This window comes from Hypanus sabinus, chromosome 2 (assembly GCF_030144855.1).
Source record: "Hypanus sabinus isolate sHypSab1 chromosome 2, sHypSab1.hap1, whole genome shotgun sequence".
Taxonomy (NCBI): domain Eukaryota; kingdom Metazoa; phylum Chordata; class Chondrichthyes; order Myliobatiformes; family Dasyatidae; genus Hypanus; species Hypanus sabinus.
In genome coordinates, this window is record NC_082707.1 from 136,241,178 (window position 1) to 136,259,852 (window position 18,675).

Sequence of the window (18,675 nt, forward strand, 5' to 3'; positions counted from 1 at the left end):
TTACTGCTTTTGTTAATTTATCGGGATTAAGGTTTTGGCTTCCCTGCTTGAGAGTAAAATATTTGCAAATGAAGAGTGGACTATTTTGGAAAATTTCCCATCAAGCAGCTTTATCTGAAAACAAAAGTGGATGAAATCTGATCACATTACAGGAAGTCTCATTTGAACTGCAATTTATATGAGAAGGCAGGCAGCAGATGGTGCCACTGACCTGATTCTCTCTGGAGAGCAGAGCATTTGACAAGTCAACAGGAACTGGAGTGTATCCCCCCGAACTCTGCAAGAGAAAATTCAACAAGTTATCACCACCGATTAAGTGGCAGTTTAGCTCTCAATTTGTAACAAATTAAATGCCTTTATCCTGGACTACCCAGTAAAAATATTTATACCAGTAAAGACTTGGGAGGCACCATTCAGCCCACTGGATTCATGCTAGGTCCCAGAGGGACAATCCCATTAATCCCATTCCCCCCATGTTATTTTCCCTGTTCCCATACAACTTAATTTCTCACACAAGCCCACTAACTCATTTAATTTTTTTATATCATTAACTCACACCACCTTGGGAAGTGGGAAGAAACTAGAGTGACTAGACTATGGAGAGTCATGGAGAGAACATGTGAACACCACATTGAACATCCCTTCCCCTGAAACATTAGTTTCATTTACGACAGTGAGGTACATTTGCCTCTGGATTTGCAGGTAGGCAGGTGGATCCAAGGGGCTGTGAAGCAGATGAAGACTCAGTAGAGCTGGGAATGAGGAGGACTTGATCAATACAAATGATCATTTATTCCTTGATTTCCAACAAGGTAAGTGGCCAAATTGACACGATGGTGAGGTGTTGTATGGAGAATCACAGAGGAAGTCCACAAAAGGGAATTTGGCAGAAGGAAAAATGTTCTAACTATGATCTTGGTACGATTAGGGAAAGGTATCAGGTGAGGTCAAAAATAGCAAAGGAGATAATGATAAAGAAAACAAGGAAAGAAATATCAATATTTTTATGGATGACCTTTCACCGAGTGACTTGGGTAGAACATCTGCTCCTTCTGGCTATTTTATTGTGGAGTTCATTTCTCATCTTTCCTTCACTTCATCCATGGGAAACACATGGACATACAAAGAATCTGCAGGATTTAAACCAGCTGTTTGCTCACACAGTGGGACACTTTCATGGAACAAAGTCTGCCGCTGGAGATATACCAGCAGGTGTATATTCGACCCATTGGGTCATATTCAGCATTCTTTATGTCTCATCATACTGCTTGTTACTTTCCCATCTTGTCATGTTAACATCAAGACAATCACGTCAGAATAATTTGGGAAAATCCATTGGTCCAATTACTTATTAATTTAGAAAGATAACATGCACACTAAATGAAATCTCATCACATCAAGAACTTGCAGGTAGCTAACAACTTAGTTGAAATCAATGCTACAGAGATAACTGGCTTACAGGGTCTGATCAAAGCTGAACATATACCAAAAAGCCACATGAATAAGTGAAATCAAAAATGAATATTTCTCCAATCTCCTCATAAAACATACTTGAGAAAGTAACAGGAGCCACTTTGGTAGATCAGAGAGAAGTTGCTGTACCTGAGAGGACTTGCGTAATTTCTCGTTTTCAACATGCTGCATCATGGCTTCACTTTCTTTTGTCCTTTCAATGTTCCAGTTTAAAGCCAGCATGATCCGGAAAGATTCCTTGGATGGCCAGCGATACAATTCCTTTTCCTGTGTAGCAGGAGTAGCTTAATTCAATAATTTTAAAACTATATTGGAAATATGCAAAGCAGTTTTAAGGACTCTGCAAATTTCCATGACTACTTGATATTTATAGACTTTGCTGGAGTGATGCATATACCTAAAAATGAAATTAGAATATAAAGCATTATGAGGTTTATATTATTCTGTTATTGGGGATAAACCTATAGATACAAAGTCAGACCCCCAGTTACATAGTCTTGAGGGTTGTGTATTTTTGCTTTAAATAATGACTCCAATGTGTCATCTCACGTGGTGGCCTGTTTCACATTTCTACTCTACACTGGTACCTCCTGCTGTGCTGAGAAACTCTGTGCAAACCCTTGCCCTCTGCTGCTGCATTCTGGGAACTGGGCATAATCCTCAAACCTTCTCATTGTCGCTGCAGCAAGAATCTGACACTATGTCCTCCTCTGGTGCTCTCAACACTGAATCACCGAAGCTCAGCATAAAAATGATGTCCAAGAGACTGATGTTTGGTGAGCTGGGGCAGGCAGTGCAGCTGGTTAGCATTGAAATATGATATTCTGCCATGCCAAGGACGGTTACATACTGTTGAGCTTTCTTTACTATAGAGAAATCTCAAGGCTTGGGAGAGCTGTGCTGACAAAAAAGAGCTGTGGAGAAGGCAGATTTCATATGTAACAGGAGGTGATGAAAGATACCATATGATCTGGGCAGTCTGTCAACACTTGAAGCAGGTGCTGCCAGTCCCTGCAATGGCACACATTCAGTCTGCCAGCCCGCATGCATCCTGAGTTGATGTCTTTGTTTTTAAAAAGTACAAGCAATGTTTAATTAGAACTATCTAGAGCACCATAACCCATCAGTGCAATGGGAGTGTAGCTTGAAGTGGAAATCAGTATAGAGCATTTGAAAAAGGCTACTATTTCCATTATTTTGTTCAAATAATCTTTTTGAAATGAAGGTTACAAAACCTTGGCTAAAGCCCGTCTAAAATAGACAATGCCCAACATGGTTTCAACTGACACAAGGTATCTCTGATTGACTGAATTTACAGAAGTGATCTTTACCCCAATGAACTTTATAACATTACAATATTGAATCAGGCAATATGTTATATGATGTAATAAATACATCACAACATGTGAATTGCAAAGAAAAGACAAACTTTATAAAACCTTTCATGGTAACCCAGTATAAAAATGCAAAAAAGTTTAAAGAGATTTATTTAATCTGCTTAAAAATTTGACAAAATTGTTCAGCAAAAGTTGCTCTACAACATTTATAATACTTAACCCCAATACTTTAAAAATATTTCAAAGTAATCAATATACAACTATTGGAAAACAAATACATTAAAGGAGAGAGAATTTTCTATGTACTGGATACAAAATTGCTTGTTAATATTGAAAACAAAACATGACAAAATATAGCCTAAAATATGGATTAAGAATATGGGATTTAAACCTACTTTCATTATATCTACTTTAACATTACCACCAGCAGACTAAAGATAATTGGACATTTGTCGGAAGCAAAATATACCTTTGCATTTGTTTGATATTGCCATCAAACAGATAAAAGCTAATCTTAGCAAGGAAATCAATTTCAGCCAACTGGCACACATATTTAAATAGTGTCATGGTCTAAAGCACCTGCATTATTCAACCACAGAAGTGCTCTAATATCAGCTATGACATTATTAGGTGTAGCAAGGAAAATGTAACCAGGTCAACACACAGGTGTTCAGCATCAAATTAAGTTAAGGGACCCTTGCATTAAAGTAGTCCAAGCCGTGGAAATTCACCCTTAGGGAACACACAATCCACAACCAAAACAAATGATTTATGGAATAAAATCTGCTCTATGTGGGAAATAATATAGATAGAAAACACAAAATGGGTAAGAAGCAGCCTACTTTGTTGATTTTTGACTCAGTGATATAGATTGAAGAAGTCCTTTTCCAGGTTGAAAATGTCAAACACTGGAGGTGTTTAAGTTTAAAGGGGATTTAAAAGGACATTTTATGCAGAAAGAAAATGACAGGTGCCTGGAATGTGCTATAAGGCAAAGTGGTAGAAACAGATACAAATAGCATTATGTAGATGGGCACATAAATAGGCATGGGATGGTGGGATGTAGACCACATGCAGACAGATGGGATTAGTTTAAATTGGCATTATGATCGGCACAAATATTGGGCATTGTAGAGCCTGTTCCTGTGCTGTACTGCTCTACATCCTGATACTATGGGGCAATAAGATTTGGATGTGGGATGACAGTCATAACTGAGTCCCTTGTTTGCCAAACCTCTCCTAGCCTGATGTTGCCCGAATAGATATCTCAAAGTGTAGTAGTCCTGTGCTCTTAATCTGTGAGACCTCTTCTAATTGCACTGCACTGTGGAGAGCTGCAATAGTCATGTCCAGCTCTTACACTGACCCCTTAAAGTAATCCCTCATCCATTACTCCAGTTCTGTTATCAACATATTTTAACCCATTACCCACCTGTGCTCCTTCTATAACAGCTTTCTCCCATGAAACACTATCCTTAAACCCTGATATGAAACAAACACTTCCCTAACAGTTATACCAATGAATAAAAATTCAAGAGTGTAGTTGGAGCCAAAGCTTCATTAAGTGCTCCTATAATTTCATGAAAACAATGTAGCGACCACTAGTAACAACTCAATTTAAACACAAAACATTCATGAAATCCCTTACTCTTTCGGTTAATGTTTTAAACGGTCTCAATAACGGATGAGTCTTCATATTCTCATTGATTGTATCATTATATGTCCACCCATTTTGTATCTGTAAATAAGTAGCAAAACAATCTCATTTGCTGAAATGTACAATTATGCACTTTTCACAATTCCCTTTCATAATGATTTCATTACATTTTTCTCTAATATTATCATTCTCTCTTTACTTCACTTTACAATATAAACATTCCATATTTAACATTCCATATTACTCAGTGTTCGAGACTGGACACTCTTGGCAAGGCTGGCATTTATTAACTCTCTCTAAATGTCCTAGAGAAAGTTGCAGTGAGCCATCTCTTGAACTGTTGCAGATCTTCTGGTGAAGGTACCCCATAATACTGTCGGGTTCGGGATTCCAGGGTTTTTAGATCCAGCAACAGTAAAGAAATTACCTTGCAGTTCTACATTGGGATGATGGGCCAGTGAAAGGGAAACTTATTGGTGCCCAAGCTCCTGCTGCTCTTGTCCTAGTTAGTGGTGAAGGTCATTGATATGTCAGATGCTGTTGAAACAGCACAGGCAAGTAGTTGTAGCGCATTTTGTACATAATACGCACTGCAGCCACAGGACACTGATGGTCATTGGCATATCAAGTGGGCTATAGTGTCCTGGAAATCTCTGGTGCTCTGTGAGTAATATTGGAGCAGCACTCCTCCAGGAAAGCAGAGAGTATTTCTTTACTCCCTAATCCGTACCATGTAGAATTAGCTTCCATTTTTTAAAATGCTTTTGGCAAGTTACCTGCACTACCTGAGCAAGCGGACACACAAGTCCAAAAAAAATCTACACAGGTTTTCTGTGCAGTTGGATTGTCAAGTGTAAACAGAATGCAATGTTCAGAATTTCAATGTTGCTGAGCATTCTGCATTGTAGTTGCACTTGCAACTTGAATGTCACTCTAAAATGCAATTAAAATCAGTCATATGACAAGGCAAAGAGCTGCTGTGACTATAAAATTCCTACAAGGAGTTAGGCCTTCAACTTATTAAGTGTGGTAACTTGATGTAGATGCATTGTACCTTTCAGATGCCTGCTTAACCTTGAAGCAGTATTTAAATTTTTGTCCAATTCAGTACTAAATGCAAGTTAATGAAAAGTCTTATACTTAAAAGCCACCAGTTCCAATTCAAGGCTGTTGGCTTGTATAGATGCCTCTGTGTGGATTACTCTGAATGAAAGCACAAGCCTCAAGCTTCTTAACAGACGATGGATCAACAGTACTCTACATGGAGTCCAGCTGGAGAGCAAAAATTACAGCAGATTTCATCGCACTTCGGTTGGGAATTCTCCTGTCAGACTTGGCTTAAGTTCAGCAGTCCCTTTGGTTTTAATGGAGAAACATCAGCTAAGGAGTAAAGTGCAAGTATGAGCCTTTTTTATTTAATCAAGTTGATTTAAATGTATTTAGTTGTTTCCTAGTGTTTATATGGATTAAGTTTTCTACTTGTATTTTAATTGATCTTATTATTTAATAATGCATTTAATAGAATTGTTTCTGAATGATTGCTACTCCATGCCAGTGAGTTTCAATTTCAGCGAAGCTGGGGCTGGGGCTTATCTGGATTGTAAAGCATTTTTTCGTCACATCTTGTTAACATTGATTGCAAGTACTGATTGCACTAGGTCCTGCTGACCAGCAGAGAACCTGCTTCCCATTGGAAGAAGGCACCCAGGAACTTGTTTCATGTAAGGACAGCAGGCTGTGCAGAGTGCGCTGAAGAATAGAGATTAGGTTTAATTCTGGATGGGAGTCATTCAGTTACAGAGCATGAAAGCACAGCAGACCATTCAGCATCTGCGCATTCATTTCATTCAATTGTCCACACAGTCCCACCAAATCTGCCCGCATTTTACCATTCATCTCCAAACCAGAGGAAATTTCTAGTGGCCTATTACGCATCCTGCCATTTTTGGGACATGGAAGGAAACAGGGGCTTCCCGAGGAAACCCACAGAGTCACGGGAAGAAGTTGTACTCTCCACACAGTCAGCACCAAGGTCAGGATTTAACCTGGTTCGGTAGTTCCACTCGTCGTTTACTCATCATTAGAAGCTAGAGCTGCTGCAGATTTTCAGCATTATCATTTTAACTCTAACTTAAAATTAACTTCTTTTCAACTCCTTTTACTGAAAATACTGCCAATGTCCAAAATATGCCCTTAATATTTTACCTTCTCAAGAGCCCATTTCTCATGGAGATGTTCTGCATATTTGTTCACAATATGCTCCAACTTCTCAGGAATTGAAATACTGAAAGACAGGTTTAAAGACACTAAACAAGTTGAAATGAAGTTTTTAAGAAGCTATATTTTCAAAACAAAATTACCCTGCAACTAGGTTATGCAATTATTTATAATGAAACTAATGGAGGATTGCCAAATTGGTCAAAGAACCACCAAATTTGGTCAAGATCTTGCACCAAATAGTTTCTGAATGAAGTTTGAAATTGATTATTTTACCTTACTGCCAACGGGTTTTAAAGTTTCAACAAAGTGCTTTGTCAATGCTGTTCTCTAGGTAAGTGTGGGTTTTATATATTTTCTGTCAAAATTGTGCCAATTATGAGACAAAGAAAAGATGAGGATACATAGTTTTACATGAACTATATAAAATTATTCAGTGGTGTTGGTGCCATCTCAATTACCCTTACTTCCTCTCTTAATAGCTCCAGTTTATTTCTGCAAATCCCTTGGTAAATGCAGATTAAAAAGCAATATTCATGAACCTTATGTAATGCTGACATAGTTCATGCATGTTATTCAACGAAAAATTACTTTAGGAATAACTTTACAAATATTCAAACAAAATGAAAAGATGTTAGAAATTCTAATAAATTGCTTCATCTGTGAAGAGGCATTAACAGCAAAAATTTCTTCAATGAAATGTAAAACCTTCAGGATGAAGCTCAGAATTGCATTGTCTTTTAAACAGATGTGAATTTACAATTCTTTTTTAACATTATTAATGACCTAAGCATTGAGAGTTATTTTGCAGATTCACATTAATATCCAGTTCAAATCATAAACACTGATAAGTACTTATTGTATAGGGACCATATTCATTGAAGACCATTGTTACTTTATTCTGATATCATACTTAGAAGTGTTGATGGGTTTCGGGTCAAAGTTGCCTTTGTCATCCACTGATGCCTGTCTGTCCAAATCATTGGAAAAGCTGGAATCGACATAGTCAGGGGAGAGGGCCCCTCCAATAGCACTTAGACATGGCAAGGCCATTTTAAAGAGATCAGGGTGATATTTCTGTTGGAGAGATGTGACAATTAAATGGCAGGATCATTAACATCAATGAGAAGTACAGCTGATTACTGATAAAACACTAAATGTAACTATAAGCAATATATTCAGACCTTCAATTCAAACTGACGGAGCTGATCATTGCCAGCAATATATGTAAATAGCATCAATAATTTATACATTCACAAACACTGCACAACACAATAGATTGCCTATTAACTTCCTTCAATAATGTTGAAGATGTTTGAAATAATAACACTGTTTGCATATTGCTCTGTGATAGTCAAACTTAGGGTGGTGTTTAACAAAAAAAGACACACTATTGAAGCCCATTATCTATCACTTTCTCACACTTTCTTGAGATAAACAAGGACATTGCCTCATCAAGATTTTGCTGTTCTCAGAGCAAGCCCATTGCCCAACGTATCTTGCTGTTCTGTTAACATCTTCACTTTTATTATAGTTAATCCCTATTTCTCTATGTTACTGCCAGATCATCTCCAGTACCATTCAGCTCTGTGATTCTACTCCTCACATTTACATCTCTGTTTTTTCATTTGTTCTGTTACCACCCTCTTTGGCTCGGTGGAATTATCCACTTATCACAGGGTCTAGAAAAATATAGCATAGAAACAGATCCTTCAGCTCATCTAGTCCGTGCTGAACTATTCTTCTCTTTTGCTCATTTCTTGGTTGCCTGCTTCTTAAAACTTGTCTTCTTAAAACAAGTTCACTTGTGACTGAGGTCACTAAGCAAAAAAACTTGTTTATTTTTTTATATAGATGCTGCCTTTCTTATGTTTCCTTTTTCAATTTCAGCTGAATGCACTGCCTTCTAATATGGCCTTCAGGGGGGAATGGGATAAAAATCCAGTGCAGCAAAGTTACAGAGAAAAGACTGGAGTCGGGAGATGGAACTAGAAAATTGCTCTGATAAATAACCAGCACACACACAATGGGCCAAATGGCCCCCTTCAGCACTGCACCCATTCTGTGACTCTCTGGTTTTAGATTTCCAAAATCTATCTGAGCTTGTCAAAATGCGTTTATGTAATTCAAGAGAATTAACAGTGCTGCTTTGGATTCCTATGTTCAAGAGGATACCAAATACACTTCTTAGGCTTTTGCATTATTCTTAAAACACCAATTAGTCAAGGCTCAGAGATTTGTTTTCAATAAAAATGTACCTCTAAGAAAGCATGATTAAAATGTTTGAAATAATATGAGGCATATATACCATTTCAGTAGCTTGTTTACCTTTTTTTAAACCTTGGTGAAATACAGATATTTCCTTGCCTTTTTTGACATAATTCTCATTTACAGCTCTAATTTTCAATAACCAATGCAAGCCCAGATTTTAGGAAACCTTTAATGCGATTAAAGAATTAACCTTACTTTTGTTGAGAGTGCATCCAGAATTCCCCAGAACAATTTCTTGGTAAGGTGTAACTCTTCATCAGATGCACTTCCATAACTGCCCCATCCACATGCCAAGCAATAGTACTTCCAGCACTGTGTATAATGATTACTTAGAAGCTATAATTGAAATAAGAAATTAACATGAGGAGCATAAAAAGTTCCCCTTACACCCCTTCTGCTTTCTTCACCTTCCCATTTGCTCCCTCTTGAGTCCCTCCACCTTCCCTTTCTTCTATGGTCTATTGTCCTCTCCTGTTAGAGTCTTTCTTCTTCAGTCCTTTACCTGACCACCTATCACCTCTCAGCTTCTTACTTCATCCCCACTTCTCCACAAACACACCTCCCCCTCACCTGGTTTCACCTATCACCTGCAAGCTTGTACTCCTCTCCCTCTCCTCAGCTTCTATCATTTTGCCCCTTCCTTTCCAGTCCTGAATAAGAGTCTAGGCCTGAAATGACAACTGTTTATTCCCCCTCACAGATGCTACTCGACATGCTGCCTTGTTCTTGCATTTTGTGTTTGTTGCTCAAGAGTTCCAGCATCTGTAGAATCCCTTGAGTTTAAGAACAGGGTGGATGTCAACAAATGTCTGGGTGCAAGACCGGTACTGTCACAGAATCCATTGCAATTTCTCCTTGACTGGGAAATCTATGCCCAGATTCAGTATTTTCCATATACTTTATTAATATGAGAAATCAGTATTCCATAAATTATATCAAAAATATATCAAAAGATTTCTCAACTTTGGGACATTTTTTAATAAAATCTGGGAACTCAAACTTTAAACTTGTTGGAATTATAAACTTGACTTCCAACTGCAATTTAACGAATGATCAACAATTGTAAAGTACATAATTTTTAAATCCGTGAAAGACTATGTTAGGCATATACCTTTAGTGGCATTTTACAGTATTCGTTCAGAAGGGGAACGTCAAAAACAAAGCGGCGCAGAAGTGGTTGCAACATAGAAGGTTGAAGATACCTGCAAAGTAATAACAATTAAAAATTGTGTAGCGTAGGGAAAATTAAAGGTTCTTTAGATTTATCATTGAAAACATGCACAGTTTAATAAGTTCACTAAGGGTGAGATAGCACCATGGTTTACAAGTAATGGACATCATCTTCATTATCCTACATGGAATGTGATGATGGGGATTTGCACCCAATTTCTGTGTAAACAGATCCAGAACAAGATAAATCAAGCAGGAACTGGCAATAATTCTGGTCATTTTGATGCATAGCAGCCAAAGACCCAGATGAGAACCTCCTGAAAATGTCTTAAATGTTGTTCTTAGTCATAAGGAGAATCTCAGGTAATTGCTTCTTTTCCTATCCTGAATTGTTCTCTTGGGTTTCCCAAGAATGTATCCTGAACTTGCTCCTTTCTATATCTGATCTTTGACAACATGATCTAGAGACACCGTAACCTCCACACAATGTACGTTCATGGCATAGCTCCACTTCTTCATCGCTTTTCACAATCTCTTCAATATCTCTACACAGCAAGATTGTTGATTTCCTCTGATTTCCAGACGAATGAATAACGAATTCCTCATATCTTAGAATGACCTTTGTTTCTATCACAAGGCTCTGTACCATGGTAGTCCATCCATCCTCCTTCAGAATTATTGAGACAGACTTACATCCCCATATCCTGTAATTACAAAAACTCTTTCCTTTCACCCCTATTACGCACATCTACATCCTCTGCCTGCTGCTAAAACAGTTAATTCTCTAGAGTTAATGTTATGTTCTCCTGACTGGCTTCATATCCTTTAGAGAGGGAAGAGAACATGACAAAGTGATTATACCTACTCAACTCTCGTGATGATAGTTTCTGACCTGTTAGGTTCTCAGCCTCCTGGTGCTCCCTTGTCCTCATTTTTAGATCCCTACTCTTGCTGGTCATCACTTCTCTACATTTTTATTATGTTACAACTACCAACTCCAAAGTCATCATTCCTCTCACCCGATCTCTTGTATGTTTGCCACCTTTGCCCAGCTGCTGTGTATCTTATCCAGCCAAGGTCCCAGGCTCCACCCCTTTACAGTACTGTGCAAATAGCCTTAGGCACATATATACAAAGACTTCTGCACAGTACTGTGGTAATTTTACCTATTGCACTGTACTATGCCGCAAAAAAAGCAACAAATTTAATGGCATGTATGAGTGATGATAAACTTGATTCTGATATGGGTCTCTATTATGGACCGACAGTGGGAAGAGGGCAGGGAGATGGGAATCATGGTTGGAAATGGGGAAAGGAGAGTGGAGGGTGTGGGAAGCACCAGAGAGATATTCTGTAATGACCAATAAACCAATTGTTTGGAATCAAATGACCTTGCTTGATGTCTCAGTTCTGCGTGTGTCTGCACCCATTCCACACCACCACCCCTCCCCACCCCAAGACTTCTCCTCTGCCACTTGTGGTGCGCCACTCTCGCCATTCCCAATATGCTTTGCTCTCACCAGATTTACAAACTCACTCTCTGCTCTATGTTGACAAATACAGTACTGTGCTAAAGACTTAGACACCTTAGGTATATATATCTGCCTGAGACTTTTGTAGAGTACTGTATGTCAAATCCAGGGGAAGAGGATACAGTCAAAAAATTAAGGCCTGTTGCGACGAAATAGATCTACATGCTGAGTATGGTAGGAGCTCATTATTTTGCCATCAGATGGCATTTTTATATAAGGCTATTGGTAACTTTCAATCTGATGTTGAAAGGTACTTTTCTTAATCAAACATATTTAACTAAATACAACAAATACAAGTATTTGGAGTGAGGGTACAGGACAACATTGGTTCCTGGTCAAAAATCGGAAAATCTTTTGATGGATTAGGTGAGCAAATTTTTAAAAAATCACTATTTAAATTTTGTTTCCTTCACTCTACCCAAGGTACTTGAAAGATGATCAGCATAGTCATGTGAAATATGAAAAGACATATCACCAAATGTAATTCTCAAGATTTGAAATCGTGAATTAAAATGATTGTACCGGCATATTGACAGCAAGCATTCTTCAATTGACTCTCGCTGTGCTTTGGTAAGACAACGTCCTTTGGATAATCTGTATATTGTATGCAATGTGGAATCTATCAAAGGGGCAAAGTGTTCTGTCCCAGCAAAAAGAGGAGAGCATCTCGTGAGCAATGGAAGCACTGCTGAACAGAGATATCTGTTCAGGGCAAGGGCTACCTCCGTTGTATTTAAGTCAGCCTGTTGGAATGGAAAAACAATTATTGATGGGTAAACTGTAAAGACAGCAAATTTGTTTTTATTTGAATTAATGATAATTATAACACAAGGAAGATAAAAAGAACACTGCAATGAATATCTAATTTATTGATTTTATCTTAGGTTGTGACTTGACTGTTACTTCTTCAGCATGTGATTAGAATATATTATTGTCAATTACTCTGATTAGGCATGCTCTACAAATTCAATTTTGGCCAATTAGAATATTGCCCTCCAAGTGTAATTCTATTCCATTTAATCCCTCTAATGGAAGAACAGAAGCAATGGATAAAGTTTCTATCTGAAATCTCTTGTTGGTTTGCCATGTCGTAACGGAGAGAAGCCTAATACATATTAACTCTCCCAAACTTAATTTACATGTCATTGATCAAATTAATAAACATATAAGGAGAGATGGTCAACCAAAATAATGCATTATGACATACTAACTCAATAGAAGAAACAGTACAAGTAGCAGTGAACCAAAATTACATAACATTGCTGATGTTATTAAATCACTTTTACTTACTGATTCGAGAGAGGCAGATGCTCTTAGATCAGGTAAAAACCCAACTTCCAGCAAATGAAGGAGGAAACTTTGGTCCTCAATACCATAAACACGATCCAGAAACAGTACCATGGGTGCTTTGTGGTCAGGACAGAAACTTGCAGACATTGTTGGCTCAGAAATGGTTCCATCTGTCAAACCACCAAAATATAGTTCATAAAGTGCAGCTTGACAAAATGATTGTTCTGTTGCTGCATTAAATCAGATCTTATTATTGATAAAGTCCAAGAAATAATCATACATTCAAAATCCTTTTTCCCACCTTCTTCCTCTCCCAAAGATATTCATTGTAACTGCGTTTGGGTTTAAGGATGGCTGCAGCCTTTTACACCTCAATTTGTACTTATGACTGCATGGCAATACACAGCACCAATACATATGTAAGTTTGCTGATGACACCCTTGTTCTCAAGGGTGGTGATGAATCAGCATATAGGAGGGAGATTGAAAATCTATTTGAATGGTTCCACAACAACCCCCGACACAATGTCAGCAAGAACAAGTTAATTATTGACTTCGGGAGGACAAAACCGGAGGTTCATGAGCTAGTTCTCATTGGAGTATCAGAAGAGGAGAGATCAGCAACTTTAAATTCCTTGGTGTTATCACTTGAGAGGATCTGTCCTGGGTCCAGCACATAGATAAGTCCATTACAAAGAAAGCATGGCATCACCTCTACTTTCTTAGAAGTTTGCAAAGATTTGATATGTTATCTAAAACTTTGAAGAGTGGTGGAGAGTATATTGACTGGTTACATCACAGATTGGTATGGAAATACCAATGCCCTTGAATTGAAAAGCCTACAAAAAGTAGCAGATAAAGCCTTCCCCACCATTAAGCACGTCTATATGGAGCGTTGTCGCAGGTAGGCAGCATCCATCCTCAGAGACCCTCACCATCCAGGCCATGCTCTCTTCTCACTGCTGGTACAGGAGCCTCAGAACCCACTCCACCAAATTCAGGAACAATTATTACCCCTCAACCATCAGGCTCTTGAATCAGAAGGGGCAACTTCACTCACCCCAACACTGAACTGTTCCCACAGCCTATGGCCACTCTTTCATGAACTCTTCATCTCACGTTCCTGATATATATTGCTTATTTAATTTTTATTACTACTTTGCATGTTTTTTGTTTCTTTATATTTCCATATATGCCCATAAAAAATGAATCTCAGTGTTTTATATGGTGACATCTATGTACTTTGATAATAAATTTACTTTGAACTTTGAACTCAATTATCAATTCTCTGAGAGTGAGCTTGGATAAACTGTGTCAACATTGTTGATTCTCTCTTTGTGTCATCCATCAAAGTCAAATTTCTCTTCAGTCCTGATCTGTTATGATCCATGTATGCCAACTGCTGCAAGGTCTTGTACCATGCAGGAGTCATCCTCAAGTTGTGGAAAGACTATGAAGTCTTACGAGACTGTCTCTTCTGCAATCAGAGGCTTTGGCTGTTGTAGAATATCCCCATTTCATCGCAACAGCTCTTCATCTGCCAACTTCGGTGGTGAGAAAATTAAAAAACTGCATTCAGTCGCACAGAAGGAGCAGTCTGGCATTATAGCAAAACCCAATCTGGTTCTCACACAATACATACACAAGCTTTCAGTTGGCGTAATGACTGGAGGTAGAAAGTCTGCCTGATTTTCTCTTCCTTGACTGGATTTGCTGCAACCAGCTATTGTGCCTCACCTACATTCCCTGGCATTGAGCACCCAATAAAGTGATTTTAATAATACTTTTATAGTTCTCTGAACAAATGTCCCCACAACCTTCTTGCAAGCTGTAGTTCTGAGAGGAACTCCACAAAAATAGCAGCAGATAAAACCAGATTGGACATGCCTTCCTCCTGCTGGATGACACATCCTAGTGTCAGAGCTAACTAAGATCACTAACAACTACAACAAGCAAGCTGAAATGTGGTACACATTCAAGACCTGAAATGCGTTGTTTCAAATAATTCCAGCCACATTACAGCCGGCAAGGGCAGAGCAAATGTTAAAGTCTGCTCATTACATACAGATGTAGAGAAAAATATTTTTATGTGCCACTTATGTCATGGCTAGTCATAAAATGATGTATAATTTGACTCACCGTGAGGAAAGTTATGGGAAAAAATTACTTGCAATGAAGGGCTACCAATGTGTTTAACAATGTACTTCAATAGAAACGGCATACCTGGATTGACGACAGGCAATTTCAGTGGTATACTAATAATGCCCACCAGGTCCTCAGTTGGCACTAGAGAACGAAGAATAGCTCGGATTCGGATAGCTTCACCTTTGCCAGCTTGGATTAACTGGGGGATTAGTGATGAAAAGGTAGATGTTGGCAGACTGAAGACTTAAAAAATAATGTATCTCTACATTCAGTAAATTGCAAACCCAGTGAATATCTCAGAATAGATATTTCATTAATTTGATATAGGGGTAGAATGATCTTTTTAAAATAAACTCCTGAAAAGGTTTCTTACATGCATCTCTGGAGCACATCGTCCAAGAAGATCAATCAGAGCCGAATAGAAGGACATAATAGAATTACCCATATGCACAACTTCTTCATCCTCTTCTTTACCACTGTTTTAAAGAGGAGCCATTTAAACATTTTAAGTTATTCAAATAAATGAATGCAAAATAAAACTGTACAGAATTTTGGGTGCTGTCACATAACTTTGGTGAAAATGATTTCTTCTTCATGTTGATGCAGCAAACATAATGAAAACAAATTGGGGTTCAGGTACCAGAGCAAAGTGGAGAGAGATTATATCAGGATAGATTATGTTAGGGTCTCATTACACTTCATCTTATGACAACATACTTAATTTACATACAGTTCAATTCTGGTGTACGCTATTTCATTTTGAATTAATTCTAAATTATTAACTCAGAGAGCCTTGTATACAAACTCCTTGGCTTAAGTGCCAAAAGACTTTTGTGATCTGAAAAGAAATGCTGGAAGAGGCCCTAAATGCATTTTATGATAGATTGAAGTTTACAGTAATTGCAAATGCCTGGAAAAGTTCTGATGTGTTTGCAAAATGTAAATCTGGTTCGCAGTGGTACAATGGGTGTCCAATTTCAGTAAAGTACATGGAGTGCTCTACTTTGTCTTCTCATTTTTTAAACTTCCTCCATTTCTGCCCAAAGATCTTGATTCCATTGTAATATCAAGCTTTGCTGGTTAACCTTTTTTTAACCTCAAAGCTTAGAGATTAGGAGGATGATGGCACCTAACAGCGACTCCTTTGCCTGCATCTTTGGAAACAGCTCTACTTCTATCTTCAGTGTCTCTATTTTTCCTTTTCAGGGTACTTTTGAAGACCCTGATCTGCAGTTATACGCTGCCTTCGGTTTTGCAGACATGGGACCCGATCTTGGGGTCTCACTACCGGTAGCTGTTCAACATGCCAAGGACACGGCCTAGAAGATGAGCATACCTTCAGGATTCCAGGATTTCATGGCTCTGGAGGCAGGCCGACTCGAGGTCAGTGCTGTCGCTGAAAACTGGTGTGTCATGGGAGATGGAAGATCAAAAGCAGAAAAAGCAGGGAGCTGGCTGCTGGCTGTGTGCTCAGAGACCCAAGTTCTTTGGGCACAGAGCTTGGAAGAAGCAATGGAACAGATTTTTAACACCATAAATCAATGAGTTGTTTTTTTTTGTCTCCCATTTCACTGTGAAATGGGGACTCCTCTTTTTCCCTTATTAGAGAGAGAGAGAGAGAGAGAGAGAGAGAGAGAGAGAGAGAGAGAGAGAGAGAGAGAGAGAGAGAGAGAGAGAGAGAGAGAGAGAGAGAGAGAGAGAGAGAGAGCGAGAGCCTGTGGTATGTCCAATACTGGGTGAATGAGTAGTCTTTGGGGTACTGCAAGTCTGTGTCTTTATTGATGCTTTGTTACACAATTGAGAGCTGTGGGGGGTGTCATTGCTTTTTTGCTGGTGGAGTGGGGGGGTTGTTGCTTTTCTGCTGCTTACACGTGGGTGGGGGAGCTGGGGGGGCTTTAACATTATAACATTTAACTGTCATTCATTCTTTGGGGCACTCCTGTTTTTGTGGATGTTTGCGAAGAAAATGAATTTCAGGATGTATATTGTATAAATTTCTCTGACATTAAATGTACCTATTGAAACTTATTGAAGTTAATTTTACTTACTTACTTGTCATTGTCATGTTAATTTGTTAAAATGCTAAATACAAACAAGAATCTGCTGATGAGATTGAAGTCCAGTGACTGGAGACTGGAGGGTTGTCCTGAGATTAAAGGGCTGTGTATGTATGTGGGTGGATGGGTGGAATGGGGCTTGTTTTGTTGTTTGTTGTGTTCTGTGCTATTCTGCCAAGCATTGTGGACATGCTATGTTGGCACCGGAACGTGTGGCGACACTTGTGGGCTGCCCCCAGCACACCTTCAGGTGTGTTGGTTGTTAATGCAAACAACACATTGCTCAGTATGTTTAGGTGCACGTGACAGATAAACTTGAATCTTGATTCAAGATTCAATGGAAATTTTTATCCACACAGGCAACCTATACATAATTCTATTGGATTGTTAACTTCAGAACAGGAACTTGATTGAAAAAGAGAATTGTGACTCACCCATTTTTCCCAGCTTCAACAGGAGGGAGATCACGGCAGGGATCTTCTGAGATTTCAATGGCCTCCTTCATTGCCACTAACAAGCCACTTCCTCCTTCACCTCTTAGAGCAGGCCCAAAGCACTCTGGGCGACGAATCAGCAATTTCACAACAACACTTGCATTTTCCGCAACACTTTCACCTTAAACAACAAGGAGGATCATTTTTCTAACATGCATTCATTAGATCACACCTCTTTAGCGAGGTAAATTTATGGGAGAAATATGCAATTCAGATGAACACTTAATATCTTGCCATGCATAACGTGGCAGGAACTGATCTGAGATTGACATATAAAGCCATATTTAGAGCATGACAGATTTCTGAATATTAAGGGAATCAAGGGTTATTAGAAGAGTGCCTTAAAAATCCCAATACACCAAATCCACTGATCACCCTCATTTATTACTTATCTATTACATATTCTCCTTTACATTTGTTACTTCCTCAAATAACTCCAGCCATTTAGTTACACATAGTTTTTCTTTCCTAGATCCCTGTATGCTGTGCTCAGTTTGATGATTCTTTATAAGATGCTCTGCTATTACATCCTTTGGTATGGATTCCAGTATTTTCCTTTCTTTCTTTTTTTAAAAAAGTAGTGTGGGTCACACTTATCAGATCCTGACCTGCTCATTTAACCTATCTACATCCTTTTGTGGCTTCTCCATATTCGTATCACAATTTATTTTCCTACCAACCTTTGTGTCGTCAAAAAAAAAATTAGTGCTTCTGCCCAAATTATTTATGTAAATTGTAAAAGGTAGAGGCACCAGCACTGATCCCTTGGCATGTGTGCCAAGCAGATGCAGACTATTTATGCCTGTTTATTTTTGTTAGCCAGTCAATCTTCTAGCCATACCATAAGCACAGAAAATGCTGGAAATACTCAGCAAGTAAGGGAGCATCTGTAGAAAGAGAAACAGTTAATATTTCAGGTCCGGGGCTCTCAGCAGCAATGGGGAAGAGAAAAAAAAACAAGTTGATTTTAAATGGAAGAGTCAATGAAGAAAGCCTGGTAGAAAAGAGGGAATCTCTCTGATAGGGTAGACCA

General features: G+C 38.5%; 1 protein-coding gene across 1 annotated transcript in view; it reads right to left on the reverse strand.

The window, feature by feature from the left end:
- Positions 1-18,675, reverse strand: part of ryr3 (ryanodine receptor 3) — a 375,337-nt gene that overhangs the window by 138,765 nt on the left and 217,897 nt on the right. The window contains 12 exon segments of the mRNA XM_059955616.1: positions 212-277; positions 1,603-1,740; positions 4,459-4,548; positions 6,673-6,751; positions 7,598-7,761; positions 9,151-9,291; positions 10,067-10,157; positions 12,180-12,400; positions 12,948-13,117; positions 15,170-15,290; positions 15,465-15,567; positions 17,583-17,763. Coding sequence (XP_059811599.1) covers positions 212-277; positions 1,603-1,740; positions 4,459-4,548; positions 6,673-6,751; positions 7,598-7,761; positions 9,151-9,291; positions 10,067-10,157; positions 12,180-12,400; positions 12,948-13,117; positions 15,170-15,290; positions 15,465-15,567; positions 17,583-17,763 — 1,565 coding nt within the window.